We start from the raw sequence: 16,151 nt of genomic DNA, 5'->3' as shown, positions 1-16,151 counted from the left end.
CCTGTGAACCGCACTGTGGATACAACGGGAGCACGTACGGTGAATATTCGCACCACAGGGAATGAGAAGTCATCCTTCACTGTGGTTCTAGCTTGCCATGCTAATGGCCAGAAACTTCCACCCATGGTGATATTCAAAAGGAAGACCTTGCCAAAAGAGACCTTTCCAGCCGGCGTCATCATAATTTATTTGTTTTACTTTGGCCCAAAATAGAACAAGCACATTCTGAAAATGTACAAATCACAATTAATCATCTTGACAAAACACTTCAAGTTAGTTAAAAATTCAGAGGGAAAAAAATGGTGCATTTTCAAAAACACCTTGAAGAACAAAATGAATTTAGACTTAATCTCAGTGTTTCTATTAAACTTTAAGTCACAACCCATCTAGGATTGAACAAAAAACAAGATAAAGCATGAATTGTCAGGACTTGGACTATGGCGTGGTTTGTTCTCCCGTGGTGCAAATGAACATTTGGACCAGACATGGCGTGAAGGTGAAGACATATTTAATTTTAACACTCAAAAAAAGAAACAAACAGAAGGCGCTCACAGTGGAGGTACAAAACTTGGCTATAAACACAAAACTTGCACAAAGGCAGAAACTATGAACAATGAAACAAAAACACTAACTGTGGCATTAATAAACAAAAACTTACTTGGACAGGGCATGAAGTGCGCAGAGGTAAACAAAGTGTGAAGCAGAGAGTCAGGGGTATGATGTCGCCAGGGAGACTTCCTGGCAACAATGGGTTTAAATAATAGTGACATGATTAAAGACAGGTGCGTGAGTCGTGAGGGCAGGTGAAAACTAATGGGTTGCTATGGTGACAAACAAGAGTGCACAATGAGTCCGAATGCGGAACAGGTGAAACTAATGGGTAACCATGGAAACAAGACAAGGGAGTGAAAAGCCAGAAAATAAAGAGCCCAATAACTAAACAAAACAAAACATGATTACACAGACATGACATGAATAAAAACTATTCTATGTATCAACTACCTCATTTGTCATTTCCACATATTAATCCTGTGCTAACTCAACAAACCATACAAACTGAGGTAGAAACTATTCAAGAGTGTTGAGTTTAAGGCTGAAACGACGCGTCGACATAGTCGACGTCATCGGTTATGTAAATACGTCGACGCCGTTTTTGTGCGTCGGCGCGTCGCATATTTACGTCACACTACTTTACTGTCATGGCGGAGCGCAAAGCAGACGATGCGAGCGAGGGGAAAAAAGCACGCCAAAAGTCGTCAAAAGTGTGGGAGTATTTCAATAAACGGCCTAATAATGTTGTTGTATGCACACTGTGTCGAGCGGAAATGGCCTATCATAGCAGCACAACGGCTATGAAGGAACATTTGAAAAGAAAACCCCCGACAGCGTTCTTGCCATCACCATCAACAAGTCAATCGTCCGCGTGCGTATACGTTGTCATCATTACACAAAAACATGAATGTGTCATTTGTATCTGCGTTGTAAATTCATAAACTAAAGCACCGTTTCGCTCTGAGAGGCGCGTTTGGCGTGCCTGTTCAGTGTTTACAAAGACGCGCTCCTCTTTAACGCTGTGGAGAGGCGGCGGCGAGCGAGCGGCGAGGCGGGGCGGGGCGTGCCGGGAGCGACGCCGCAATCGTGCCCAGGTGCGCGATCCGCGCAGTTGGAAGAGAAAAGACTTTGTGTAAAATTAAAAGATTGTAAACCTGGCAAAGCCGTCTGGCGTTCAGTCTGTCGGTCCTGAAAGAACCCCACGGCACAAGACGTGTCACAAACGCTAACGTTAATTAGTTGTGCAAATACCTTTTACAACATTAACAGTTACATATACTATGTACAAACCAACAATTAACTTTCACTTTAATCATACTATCATTGTTGTGTTATTAAGCAAAATAAGCAATACTTTTACTTTTGTTGAAATGTTTACACTGTACACTTTTTTGTATTGGATGTTTAGCTTTATTTTTGCACATTTTAGCAAATAAGCAATACTTTTACTTTTGTTGAAATGTTTACACTGTTACAGAATATTTCCGTTTTGCACTTTTTTGTATTGGATGTTTATCTTTATTTTTGCACATTTTAAAGCAAAATAAGCAATACTTTTACTTTTGAAATGCTTATACTATTCCAGAATATTAAGATTTGCACTGGATGTTTACTTTTATATTTGCACATTAAAAAGCAAATAAGCTACTTTTAATTTTGTTAAATGTTAAAAGTTTTAAATGTTTACATTGTTACAGAATATTTTGTCATGTTGTTGTCAATGTTGACTGAGTGGCCATACTTTTTTTTTTTGTAAATAAAAGCCATGCCTTTTGAAAAAACTGGCCTACATTTATTTTTTCCTCTTCATTAAAAAAAAAAAAAAAAAATCGGTAAAAGGAAAAATAATCTATAGATTAATCGAAAAAATAATCTATAGATTAACCGATTAATCGAAAAAAATAATCTATAGATTAATCGATAGAAAAATAATCGTTAGCTGCAGCCCTAGTTGAGTTACTTCCTGTCATCTAGACATAATGTGTATTGATAGAAAAATAAAAGCTGTGCAATGTGTGAACAATTTCAACAAAGCACAAATAAAAAGTTCAAAGACTGACAGTATTGCAGTAAATCACACACTGTTCACTTTCTTTACATTTGCACAGAAGACAATCATTTTCACAGAACTATATCTGTGCAGTGTCTCATGCTGCATTTTAAGTGGGGTTACTGATTGCTTATTTTACTCCTGTTTTATGTTGGGTGGAGGGGGAGGAGTCACAGCCCCGCTTTACCGTGTACCTCTTGCTTGGTATACTTGCTATGCTATTTGCTTGCCTAACAGAATTGCTATTGCGACATCCAGTGGACACATTTAGAACCGCAGTTTCTTTAATTAGAAATGCAGCTGAATTTTATACTTCACAAACTCATCTCATTTCTAACAGGATTGAACCTGTTATGCCTGAATGTCGAGGGAGGTGGGGGTTGGGTTGTGGGTGTTGTGGGTTAATTATTCATATGTCTCTGATTTGCACATCAATCAGTCATCACTTGTGCGTCAACATCAGTTTTGATACATGTCAACTTTGCAGTGAAAAAGGGTGTAGTGCAGGTTTTTGAGCGTGCACAAACTTGACACATGAGGCCCCAGGTCCCTGGACTGAAGAAGGAGTAACCAAGCACTTGAAGCATCATCTATCTTACTGTTCAGGAAGGTTTCACATACAGAGAAGACATGGGGTCATGAGTGGATAAGATTATGCTCCAAATAATCCAAGTTAGTATGAATACCTCAGATATTTGTGAAAGAAGCAGTGAGGAGGTCCTGGGTAGGGTGGATGTCACCACATATGAGCAACATACCACAAACTAAACAACTAATTGGTTATTTTCCCGTGTGTGTTCTTGTGTGTTTAACTGCGTCTTCATTGAGTGTGAACCTTTTACAGCACACTGAACAACTAAATGGTTTTTCACCTGTGTGTGTTCTCATGTGTTCAGTAAAATTTCTCTTAACAGAAAATTTTGTGCCACAAACTGAACACACCACATGTGTTCTCATGTGGGGAGTCAAAGAGTTATTGCAAAAAAAGCTTTCCCCACAAACTGAACAATTAAATGGTTTTTCACCTGTGTGTGTTCTCATGTGTTTAGTCAACAAACTATTTTGAGAAAAGCTTTGGCAGCAAACTGAACAACTTAATGATTTTTTTAACCTGTGTGTGTTCTCATGTGTTTAGTCAAATATCTCTTAAAAGAAAAGCTTTTGCCACAAACTGAACAATTAAATGGTTTTTCACCTGTGTGTGTTCTGATGTGGTGACTCAAAGAGTATTTGTGAGAAAAGCTTTCGCCACAAACTGAACAATTGAATGGTTTTTCACCTGTGTGTGTTCTCATGTGTTGAGTCAAAGTGCTCTGTAAAGAATAATTTTTACCACAAATCGAACAGTTAAATGGTTTTTCACCTGTGTGTGTTCTCATGTGCTGAGTCAAAGCGGTATTTTGAGAAAAGCTATCGCCACAAACTGAACAACTAAATGGTTTTTCACCTGTGTGTGTTCTCATGTGTCGAGTCAAATGGCTATTTTGAGGAAAGTTTTTGCCACAAACTGAACAATTAAATGGTTTTTCACCCGTGTGTGTTCTCGTGTGTTGAGTCAACAAGCCATTTCGAGAAAAGCTTTTGCCACAAACTGAACAACTAAATGTTTTTTCTCCTATGTGTCTTCTCATGTGTTTAATCAAATTATTCTTAACAGAAAATATTTTGCCACAAACTGAACAGTTAAATGTTTTTTCTCCTGTGTGTGTTCTCATGTGTCCAGTCAAACGGCTATTTTGAGAAAAGCTTTTGCCACAAACTGAACATTTAAATGGTTTTTCGCCTGTGTGTGTTGTCATGTGTTTAGTCAAATTGCTATTTTGAGAAAAAATGTTGCCACAAACTGAACACTTAAATGGTTTTTCACCTGTGTGTGTTCTCATGTGTCGAGTCAAAATGCTATTTTGAGAAAAACCTTTGCTACAAACTGAACACTTAAATGGTTTTTCTCCTGTGTGTGTTCTCATGTGCCGAGTCAATTGGCTCTTTTTAGTAAAACTTTCAGGACAAACTGAGCAGCTCAAACATGTTTTACCTCTCTTCTTTGTAGAGCATTCAGAGTGTTTGTTGTCAGTGTGAGTCCTCATATCACCTTCACAGTCTTTATCGCTGCTCAAAGGTTCTTCAACCTCGTCTTCAGCCTCACTATCTGATAGTGGAGCTAAGAGGTTGTCTGCTTGTGGTTTCTCTTCATCATCTTCAGTCTTCACAGAGAGAATACTCAGTGGAAACTTGGTGTAATCAGCTTCCTCTCGTCCTAGAAGACACTCTCCCTCCTGAGTGATGCAGAGTTCCTCCTCTTCCTTTTTAATGCAGGGTGGTTGTGGAGTCTCCTGCTTCAAAGTGGAGCTCCCCCCTAACTGAGGGGAAACTTCTTCTGGATTACCGATCAGCTGCTGGACGTCTGCAAGACACAAACAACAAAAACACACTTTCTTCTATGTACTGTATGTGTGTGTAGTAGGGTTGTACAGTATACTGCTACTAATAAAGTATCGTGGTACTAATCCATTGAAATCGGTACTATAGCACCTTTGAAAAGTACCGGTACCGTTCTTTCATCTGAATGCCGCTGTGCGGCGGTGACTACAGAGCCGAGGCGCATGATGTTGAGTGTGTCAAAACGCACACACAAAGTGCATACAAGCAATAACATGGTGGAGAGGAAGAAAGGCAACAATGTTTTGTCGGGGGTAACACTGGGTCCATAAAGCTCCGCTCTTTGGTCGGAAGGACGAGGCCGTCGATTAGTTACAACTTGGTCACTTTATTTATTATTTCCACAGGGCACAACCGGACATCCACCATGCTATTAACACTCCTGCACATGATACCACTACCTCTCCTTACTCGCCCACTCACTTCACTCAGCCCACATACTGCCACTCTTAAAGGGGAACATTATCACAATTTCAGAAGGGTTAAAACCATTAAAAATCAGTTCCCAGTGGCTTATTTTATTTTTCGAAGTTTTTTTCAAAATTTTACCCATCACGCAATATCCCTAAAAAAAGCTTCAAAGTGCCTGATTTTAACCATCGTTATATACACCCGTCCATTTTCCTGTGACGTCACATAGTGATGCCGACACAAACAAACATGGCGGAAAGAACAGCAAGCTATAGCGACATTAGCTCGGATTCAGACTCGGATTTCAGCGGCTTAAGCGATTCAACAGATTACGCATGTATTGAAACGGATGGTTGTAGTGTGGAGGCAGGTAGCGAAAACCAAATTGAAGAAGAAACTGAAGCTATTGAGCCATATCGGTTTGAACCGTATGCAAGCGAAACCGACAAAAACGACACGACAGCCAGCGACACGGGAGAAAGCGAGGACAAATTCGGCGATCGCCTTCTAACCAACGATTGGTATGTGTTTGTTTGGCATTAAAGGAAACTAACAACTATGAACTAGGTTTACAGCATATGGAATACATTTGGCAACAACATGCACTTTGAGAGTGCAGACAGCCCAATTTTCATCAATTAATATATTCTGTAGACATACCCTCATGTCAGCAGGCCAGGGAAGCTAGGGTCGATATTCTTCTCTTGATCATCTTCGGGACGGTGTGAGCCAAGACATCCAGGGGGTTTAGCTCGCTCGTCTGCGGGAACAAACTGCCGCCATTGCTTGCCGTGCTACCGAGGTCCTTTGTCCCTGAATTGCTCACACACTCCGGCAGATTCAATGGGGGTCTGGCAACAGATTTCTTTGACTTTATGGTTGGAAATGCATCTGCTTTGAGTGTCGCAGGATATCCACACATTCTTGCCATCTCTGTCGTAGCATAGCTTTCGTCGGTAAAGTGTGCGGAACAAACGTCCAATTTCTTGCCACTTTGGCATCTTTGGGCCACTGGTGCAACTTGAATCCGTCCCTGTTGGTGTTGTTACACCCTCCGACAACACACCGACGAGGCATGATGTCTCCAAGGTACGGAAAACAGTCGAAAAAACGGAAAATAACAGAGCTGATTTGACTCGGTGTTTGAGAAAATGGCGGATTGCTTCCCGATGTGACGTCACGTTGTGACGTCATCGCTCCGAGAGCGAATATTAGAAAGGCGTTTATTCGCCAAAATTCACCCATTTAGAGTTCGGAAATCGGTTAAAAAAATATATGGTCTTTTTTCTGCAACATCAAGGTATATATTGACACTTACATAGGTCTGGTGATAATGTTCCCCTTTAACACAGATACAAATGTATGTACGACGGATTTTGCCCTCCAAAATTGTCTCTTTCTTTATGATGAAATAACATTAGAGGAACTACTGCGGCGTGTAAATGGGATAAAACAAACAACATGTTTACTTGACCCACTTCCTGAGAAACTTATCAAGGAGCTGTTTGTAATATTAGGGCCATCAGTGCTAAATATTACAAACCCCACTTCCATAGGAGTTGGGAAATTGTGTTAGATGTAAATTTAAACGGAATACAATGATTTGTAAATCCTTTTCAACCCATATTCAGTTGAATATGCTACAAAGACAACATATTTGATGTTATAAATAAATGATAAATGGGTTGTACTTGTATAGCGCTTTTCTACCTTCAAGGTACTCAAAGCGCTTTGACAGTATTTCCACATTTACCCATTCACACACACATTCACACACTGATGGAGGGAGCTGCCATGCAAGGCGCTAACCAGCAGCCATCAGGAGCAAGGGTGAAGTGTCTTCCCCAAGGACACAACGGGCGTGACTAGGATGGTAGAAGGTGGGGATTGAACCCCAGTAACCAGCAACCCTCCGATTGCTGGCACGGCCACTCTACCAACTTCGCCACGCCGTACCCTTCAAACTCATAAACTTTATTTTGTTTTGCAAATAATAATTAACATAGAATTTCATGGCTGCAACACGTGCCAAAGTAGTTGGGAAAGGGCATGTTCACCACTGTGTTACATGGCCTTTCCTTTTAACAACACTCAGTAAACGTTTGGGAACTGAGGAGACACATTTTTGAAGCTTCTCAGGTGGAATTCTTTCCCATTCTTGCTTGATGTACAGCTTAAGTTGTTCAACAGTCCGGGGGTCTACATTGTGGTATTTTAGGCTTCATAATGCGCCACACATTTTCAATGGGAGACCGGTCTGGACTACAGGCAGGCCAGTCTAGTACCCGCACTCTTTTTCTATGAAGCCACGTTGATGTAACACGTGGCTTGGCATTGTCTTGCTGAAATAAGCAGGGGCGTCCATGGTAACGTTGCTTGGAAGGCAACATATGTTGCTCCAAAACCTGTATGTACCTTTCAGCATTAATGGCGCCTTCACAGATGTGTAAGTTACCCATGTCTTGGGCACTAATACACCCCCATACCATCACACATGCTGGCTTTTCAACTTTGCGCCTATAACAATCCGGATGGTTCTTTTCCTCTTTGGTCCGGAGGACACGACGTCCACAGTTTCCAAAAACAATTTGAAATGTGGACTCGTCAGACCACAGAACACTTTTCCACTTTGTATCAGTCCATCTTAGATGAGCTCGGGCCCAGCGAAGCCGACCGCGTTTCTGGGTGTTGTTGATAAACGGTTTTCGCCTTGCATAGGAGAGTTTTAACTTGCACTTACAGATGTAGCGACCAACTGTAGTTACTGACAGTGGGTTTCTGAAGTGTTCCTGAGCCCATGTGGTGATATCCTTTACACACTGATGTCGCTTGTTGATGCAGTACAGCCTGAGGGATCGAAGGTCACGGGCTTAGCTGCTTACGTGCAGTGATTTCTCCAGATTCTCTGAACTCTTTGATGATATTACGGACCGTAGATGGTGAAATTCCTAAATTCCTTGCAATAGCTGGTTGAGAAAGGTTTTTCTTAAACTGTTCAACAATTTGCTCACGCACTTGTTGACAAAGTGGTGACCCTCGCCCCATCCTTGTTTGTGAATGACTGAGCATTTCATGGAATCTACTTTTATACCCAATCATGGCACCCACCTGTTCCCAATTTGCCTGTTCACCTGTGGGATGTTCCAAATAAGTGTTTGATGAGCATTCCTCAACTTTATCAGTATTTATTGCCACCTTTCCCAACTTCTTTGTCACGTGTTGCTGGCATCAAATTCTAAAGTTAATGATTATTTGCAACAACAAAAAAAAGTTTATGAGTTTGAACATCAAATATGTTGTCTTTGTAGTGCATTCAACTGAATATGGGTTGGAAATGATTTGCAAATCATTGTATTCCGTTTATATTTACATCTAACACAATTTCCTAACTCATATGGAAACGGGGTTTATATAAACTTATCACTTTCCTCTGGCACTGTTCCCCTCGCATTCAAAAAAGAGGTTATTCCTCCTCTGCTCAAAAGACCTAACCTCGATCCTGACCTCATGGTAAACTACTGGCCGGTGTCCCACCTTCCCTTTATCTCGAAAATCATTTAGAAAATATTTGCACTAGGGATGTCCGATAATATTGGCCTGCCGATATTATCGGCCGATAAATGTTTTAAAATGTAGTATCAGAAATTATCCGTATCGGTTTCAAAATGATCGGTATCGGTTTCAAAAAGTAACATTTATGACTTTTTAAAACGCCGCTGTGTACATGTACGTAGGGAGAAGTACAGAGCGCCAATAAACCTTAAAGGCACTGCCTCTACGTGCCGGCCCAGACACATAATATCTACGGCTTTTCACACACACAAGTGAATGCAACGCATACTTCATCAAGAGCCATACAGGTCACATTGAGGGTGGCCATATAAACAACTTTAACACTGTTACAAATATGCGTCACACTGTGAACCCACACCAAACAAGAATGACAAACACATTTCGGGAGAACATCCGCACCGTAACACAACATAAACACAACAGAACAAATACCCAGAAACCCTTGCATCACTAACTCTTCCAGGACGCTACAATATGTCATACAAGTTACTAAAGCAGCCTTCTTTCATGTCCGTAATATCGCTAAATGTGTTCCATTTTGTCCACTAGCGACGCTGAGATCATTATTCATGCGTTCGTTACGTCTCGTCTCTATTACTATAATGTGTTATTTTCGGGTCTCCCTATGTCTAGCATTAAAAGATTACAGTTGGTACAAAATGTGGCTGCTAATATATATCCATCCATATATATATATATATATATATATATATATATATATATATATATATATATATATATATATATATATATATATATATATATATATATATATATATATATATATATACCTATACTGGCTCACCTGCACTGGCTTCCTGTGCACTTAAGATGCGACTTTAAGGTTTTACTACTTACGTATAAAATACTACACGGTCTAGCTCCATCCTATCTTGCTGATTGTATTGTACCATATGTCCTGGCAAGAAATCTGCGTTCAAAGAACTCCGGCTTATTAGTGATTCCCAGAGCCCAAAAACAGTCTGCGGGCTTTAGAGCATTTTCTATTGGGGCTCCAGTACTATGGAATGCCCTCCCGGTAACAGTTAGAGATGCTACCTCAGTAGAAACATTTAAGTCCCATCTTAAAACTCATTTGTATACTCTAGCCTTTAAATAGACCCCCTTTTAGACCAGTTGATCTGCCCTCTCTTTTCTGCTCTGCCCCCCTCTCCTGCGTGGAGAGGTTATTGGGTGACCCCAGATGAGGCACTAGCTGTTCCAAGTCGGGACCCGGGGTGGACCACTCATCTGTGCATCAGTTGGGGACGTCTCTGCGCTGCTGACTTGTCTCCGTTCAAGATGATCTCCTGCTGGCCCCACTATGGACTGGACTCTCACACTATTAACTAGATCCACTATGGACTGGACTCTCACACTATTAACTAGATCCACTATGGACTGGACTCTCACACTATTAACTAGATCCACTATGGACTGGACTCTCACACTATTAACTAGATCCACTATGGACTGGACTCTCACACTATTAACTAGATCCACTATGGACTGGACTCTCGCAATATTAACTAGATCCACTATGGACTGGACTCTCACACTATTACCGTATTTTCCGCACTATAAGCCGCCCCGGGTTATTAGCCGCACCTTCAATGAATGGCATATTTCAAAACTTTGTCCACCTATAAGCCGCCCCGTGTTGTAAGCCGCATCTAACTGCGCTAAAGGAATGTCAAAAAAACAGTCAGATAGGTCAGTCAAACTTTAATAATATATTAAAAACCAGCGTTCTAACAACTCTGTCCCAAAATGTACGCAAATGTGCAATCACAAACATAGTAAAATTCAAAATAGTGCAGAGCAATAGCAACATAATGTTGCTCGAACGTTAATGTCACAACACACAAAATAAACATAACGCTCACTTTCTGAAGTTATTCTTCATTCGTAAATCCTTCGAATTCTTCGTCTTCGGTGTCCGAATTGAAAAGTTGGGCAAATGTGGGATCCAAAATGGCCGGTTCCGTCTCGTCGAAGTCATCGGAGTCAATGTCACTGTTATGAGCTAGCAAATATAACAACTACACTACCCAGCATGCAACGATAGTGACGAGCATGCGCGGTAGCCCTGAGAAGCGTTGTTGTATGCTGGCAGTTAGAATGTGGTTATGAGCACGCTGTGAGTAAACGTTGAGAACTCAGTTAACACGCCTCGTCTGCATTATTTATAATTAGACAGACAACACACTTAATAGGAGCCATTTTGGGGTCTTTACATAAACACACAAATGGAAATGAAACGTCACATATCCCAGCATGCACCGCGCGCTTCTTCTTCTTCCGGGGGCGGGTGGTTGCTTACAGTAGAAGAAGAAGCGCTTCCTGTTCTATGGGGGCGGGTGCTTACCTTGGCGGTTGCTTGCGTAGAAGAAGAAGCGCTTCCTGTTCTACCGGGAAAAAAGATGGCGGCTGTTTACCGAAGTTGCGAGACCGAAACTTTATGAAAATGAATCTTAATATTAATCCATATATAAAGCGCACCGGGTTAAAAGCCGCACTGTCAGCTTTTGAGTAAATTTGTGGTTTTTAGGTGCGGCTAATGGTGCGGAAAATACGGTAACTAGATCCACTATGGACTGGACTCTCACGCTATTATGTTAGATCCACTATGGACTGGACTCTCACACTATTAACCTAGATCCACTATGGACTGGACTCTCACACTATTAACTAGATCCACTATGGACTGGACTCTCACACTATTAACTAGATCCACTTTACGTCCATTGCACGGGTCAAAAAGTTTTCTCATTGTTCCCATTCATTGGGTTGAGTTTTTCCTTGCCCCGATGTGGGATCTGAGCCTAGGATGTCGTTGTGGCTTGTGCAGCCCTTTGAGAAATTTGTAATTAAGGAAAATATAAATAAACTTTGTATGATTGAACACTTATATGGTTTTTGATCTTTGTGTGTTCTCATGTGTTGAGTCAAAGAGCTATTTTGAGAAAAGCTTGAGCCACAAACTGAGCAGCTCGAACATTTTTACCTTCACAGTCTTTATCGCAGCTCAAAGGTTCTTCAACCTCGTCTTCGTCTTGTGGTTTCTCTTCATCATCTTCAGTCTTCACAGAGAGAATACTCAGTGGAAACTTGGTGTAATCAGCTTCCTCTCGTCCTAGAAGACACTCTCCCTCCTGAGTGATGCAGAGTTCCTCCTCTTCCTTTTTAATGCAGGGTGGTTGTGGAGTCTCCTGCTTCAAAGTGGAGCTCCCCCCTAACTGAGGGGAAACTTCTTCTGGATTACCGATCAGCTGCTGGACGTCTGCAAGACACAAACAACAAAAACACACTTTCTTCTATGTACTGTATGTGTGTGTAGTAGGGTTGTTCGGTATCACTACGGGTTCAAAAAAGAGCGAGGCTAACGCCACGCTACTGGGAACTGTAGTTAAGCTACATAGCGTCGCTACTTGTTGTGCACTACTGCCCATCAATGATTCTAACCCATAAATAAACGCTAGCAAAAGTCAGCTAACAATGCAGGTAATGGGGATGCGCTCTATTTCACCTATAAAAAACTCTAACAAAATATCCAGCAACTTTTTATATACACACTGTAAGTATATATGTACTGTAATAACAGGCACATTCATAATAACATGTAATATTTACGTATTTTCATAATTTTTTATCAATTTACGCAAATGGCGGCACATTATTTACACAGACGCATCACAACGTTCGCTATTTCCTTCAACACCACCACCAACTATTACTAATATAGGCAGACTTCACGAGTGCCATCAAAGAATACTTTTGGGACAAATTATGATCCAGAACCTTATATTTTTGAGCCCGAATATAAGGAGGATGAGCTACATCACGGGTGCTCATTACGTCGATCGCGAGCTGCCGGTCGATCTCGAAGGGTGTGTCAGTCGATCACCAGCCAGGCATTAAAAAAATAGTCCTAAAAATGAGCGATCATAAATCTTCACTTTGTCACTTGATTGACATTGACGGCACCCGAGGGTCTTCTGAGATGACGCTGGCTGCTGCCAGCTCATTAAAATGACCGACAGGAAGGCGAGAAACACTTTATTTCAACAGACTCTGGCACCGTACCTGTTGTCAAAACTCCAAAGACCGACTGCACAGTTGCGCTAACAAAATAAGAGTCTCAGAAAGCTGGCGTGCACAAGCCAGCAAGCTACGGAGTTTGCCGACAACGTATTTCTTGTAAAGTGTATACAAAGGAGTACGGAAGCTGGACAAATAAGATGCCAAAAACCAACCACTTTCATGTGGTATTGGACAGAAAGGAGGACTTTTTTTCTCCTCCATTCGAAAAGGCGGACGTTTTTAGCACCACTGTCTGATTCCAATCAATGCAAGTCATCAGAATCAGGTAATACACCAACTTATATTCTTGTCTTCATGAAAGAAAGGAATCTATATGTGTTAAACATGCTTGTATTATCTTTAAACACCTTAACTTGTTAACAATATTAACTATATGTGTTAAACATGCTTGTATTATCATTAAACACCTTTAACTTGTTAACAATATTAACTATATGTGTTAAACATGCTTGTATTATCTTTAAACACCTTTAACTTGTTAAGAATATTAACTATATGTATTAAACATGCTTGCATTATCTTTAAACACCTTTAACTTGTTAACAATATTAACTATATGTATTAAACATACTTGTATTATCATTAAACACCTTTAATTTATTAACAATATTAACTATATGTATTAAACATTCTTGTATTATCATTAAACACCTTTAATTTACTAACAATATTAACTATATGTGTTAAACATGCTTGTATTATCTTTAAACACCTTTAACTTGTTAAGAATATTAACTATATGTGTTAAACATGCTTGTATTATCTTTAAACACCTTTAAGTTGTTAAGAATATTAACTATATGTATTAAACATGCTTGCATTATCTTTAAACACCTTTAACTTGTTAACAATATTAACTATATGTATTAAACATACTTGTATTATCATTAAACACATTTAATTTATTAACAATATTAACTATATGTATTAAACATTCTTGTATTATCATTAAACACCTTTAATTTATTAACAATATTAACTATATGTGTTAAACATGCTTGTATTATCTTTAAACACCTTTAACTTGTTAAGAATATTAACTATATGTGTTAAACATGCTTGTATTATCTTTAAACACCTTTAACTTGTTAAGAATATTAACTATGTGTATTAAACATGCTTGCATTATCTTTAAACACCTTTAACTTGTTAACAATATTAACTATATGTATTAAACATACTTGTATTATCATTAAACACCTTTAATTTATTAACAATATTAACTATATGTATTAAACATTCTTGTATTATCATTAAACACCTTTAATTTATTAACAATATTAACTATGTGTTAAACATGCATGTATTATTATTAAACACCTTTAACTTGTTAACAATATTAACTATATGTGTTAAACATGCTTGTATTATCTTTAAACACCTTTAAGTTGTTAAGAATATTAACTATATGTATTAAACATGCTTGCATTATCTTTAAGCACCTTTAACTTGTTAACAATATTAACTATATGTATTAAACATACTTGTATTATCATTAAACACCTTTAATTTATTAACAATATTAACTATATGTGTTAAACATTCTTGTATTATCATTAAACACCTTTAATTTTTTAACAATATTAACTATATGTGTTAAACATGCTTGCATTATCATTAAACACCTTTAACTTGTTAACAAAAACATATATTTCATAAATAAGTAAATATAAATGATATATATGAATGAGGTAGATCCCCACGACTTGATCAATTGAAAAGTAGCTCGCCTGCAGAAAAAGTGTGAGCACCCCTGAGCTACAAGTTTTAGAAGCTGAGTGATAAGCAGATCAAGCAATTAGCACAATAGGCGAGGGCGGACCTACGTCACTTCCGCCTGCCAATCCCCTAGCACCCGGGTTGCCATATTGAATTCGTTGAAAACAAACCAGCTCACAGCGAACACAGCATTGACAGAAAAGGCATTTAATGAGGTTTCACTGCATTTTAAACTGTTCTAAATGGCGTATGATTATGTAAATAGTCTTTCCAGTGAGGCTAGGTTAAGATACGAGTTAAAATGTTCTGTAGTCGGATTAAACGACTGCCCTTATACCGCCTTCCAGCAGATGCGTGGACTGATAATCCTACACAATGGCCGGACATGGAATTTGGAAATCTTTATGTCTACCTCACAAGCGCACCAGGTCGGATGTTAGCTTCGGTTGTTATATAACGAATAAATCACATAAAAATGGTTAAATCACCCAAGGTATGTTGATAAATGATAATAAGGATGACACGGTGGCTACCAGTATCTGTATATTTATTATATCTGTAGAGAGCTCATTCAAATTCAGTTCAGTATTATGATTTATTATTTGCTGAATTACTGGAAATAGCCTTTATACCGTATGTTATTGTTGTGCAACAACAACAACTTCAGCTGTCGAACGTTATTCAGTAAAAATTCAACGGGTTCAACATTAGCATGGACGGTATAGCCAAGTTGTGGTTAAGAAGGTGGATTTTTGTTCCTTATATTTACCAGAAACGAAGTGATCCGAACACACGACCCGGGATTTTGGGGGACTCCAGTGAGAACCGTCCTCGTTTTCCCGGTGTAAAGCTGCGAGCCATTTGTCTCGTCTCTGTGGGCTTTTAGCACGCTTTGGCAGAACAAAATACGACCTTTGTTTTCCCTGTTTCCAGTTGTGGTTTACACAACCAAAAACAACACCGTTTTTTTGGCATTTTGGAGGCAGAATGACGGGTTTAATCAGCGCAGGTCGACAGGTTAAAGAGTAATGGCGACGGTTTGTTTTCAACGCCAGTCAGGTTGCTATGGCTCGAAGAACCCGTATGTAGCTCAGTTGCCCGGATGTCGGCCCTGCCCTATTGCTAAGTGCTAAACAAAAATACAAAGTATATACCATCCAATCTCGATTAATATGACTTTTTATTTAAATGAAGGCAGTTTTTCCGGTGCAGGATACTACTGCGGTAACTTCTGACAAACATTTCCGCCATTTTTGATCGAGGTAAAAATGCTAACAGGTTCTTTGTTTACATTGTTCAACAA

At 39.5% G+C, this 16,151-nt stretch overlaps 2 protein-coding genes across 2 annotated transcripts in view; both read right to left on the bottom strand.

Moving 5' to 3' along the window:
• The window catches only part of LOC140679657 (uncharacterized), a 60,912-nt gene that overhangs the window by 44,406 nt on the left and 355 nt on the right, over positions 1–16,151 (bottom strand). The gene's annotated exons all lie outside the window — the stretch shown is intronic.
• Positions 3,396–16,099, bottom strand: LOC133619245 (uncharacterized). The gene is made up of 3 exons (XM_072915484.1): positions 16,066–16,099; positions 12,033–12,308; positions 3,396–5,006 (listed from the first exon to the last, which is right to left on the bottom strand). The coding sequence occupies exons 1-3, from the start codon at positions 16,097–16,099 to the stop codon at positions 3,709–3,711; spliced, it is 1,608 nt and encodes a 535-aa protein (XP_072771585.1). The 3' UTR covers positions 3,396–3,708.

Source organism: Nerophis lumbriciformis, linkage group LG20 (genome assembly GCF_033978685.3).
Source record: "Nerophis lumbriciformis linkage group LG20, RoL_Nlum_v2.1, whole genome shotgun sequence".
NCBI lineage: Eukaryota > Metazoa > Chordata > Actinopteri > Syngnathiformes > Syngnathidae > Nerophis > Nerophis lumbriciformis.
This window is presented reverse-complemented; position numbering and strand designations above follow the sequence as displayed.

Coding starts and splice junctions, on each gene's coding strand:
- LOC133619245 (XM_072915484.1), bottom strand. CDS start 16,099: ATGGCGGAAATGTTTGTCAGAAGTTACCGCAGTA. Junction 12,309..16,065: donor TGTCAGAAGTTACCGCAGTA/GTATCCTGCACC, acceptor TGTGTCTTGCAG/ACGTCCAGCAGCTGATCGGT. Junction 5,007..12,032: donor CTGCGATAAAGACTGTGAAG/GTAAAAATGTTC, acceptor TGTGTCTTGCAG/ACGTCCAGCAGCTGATCGGT.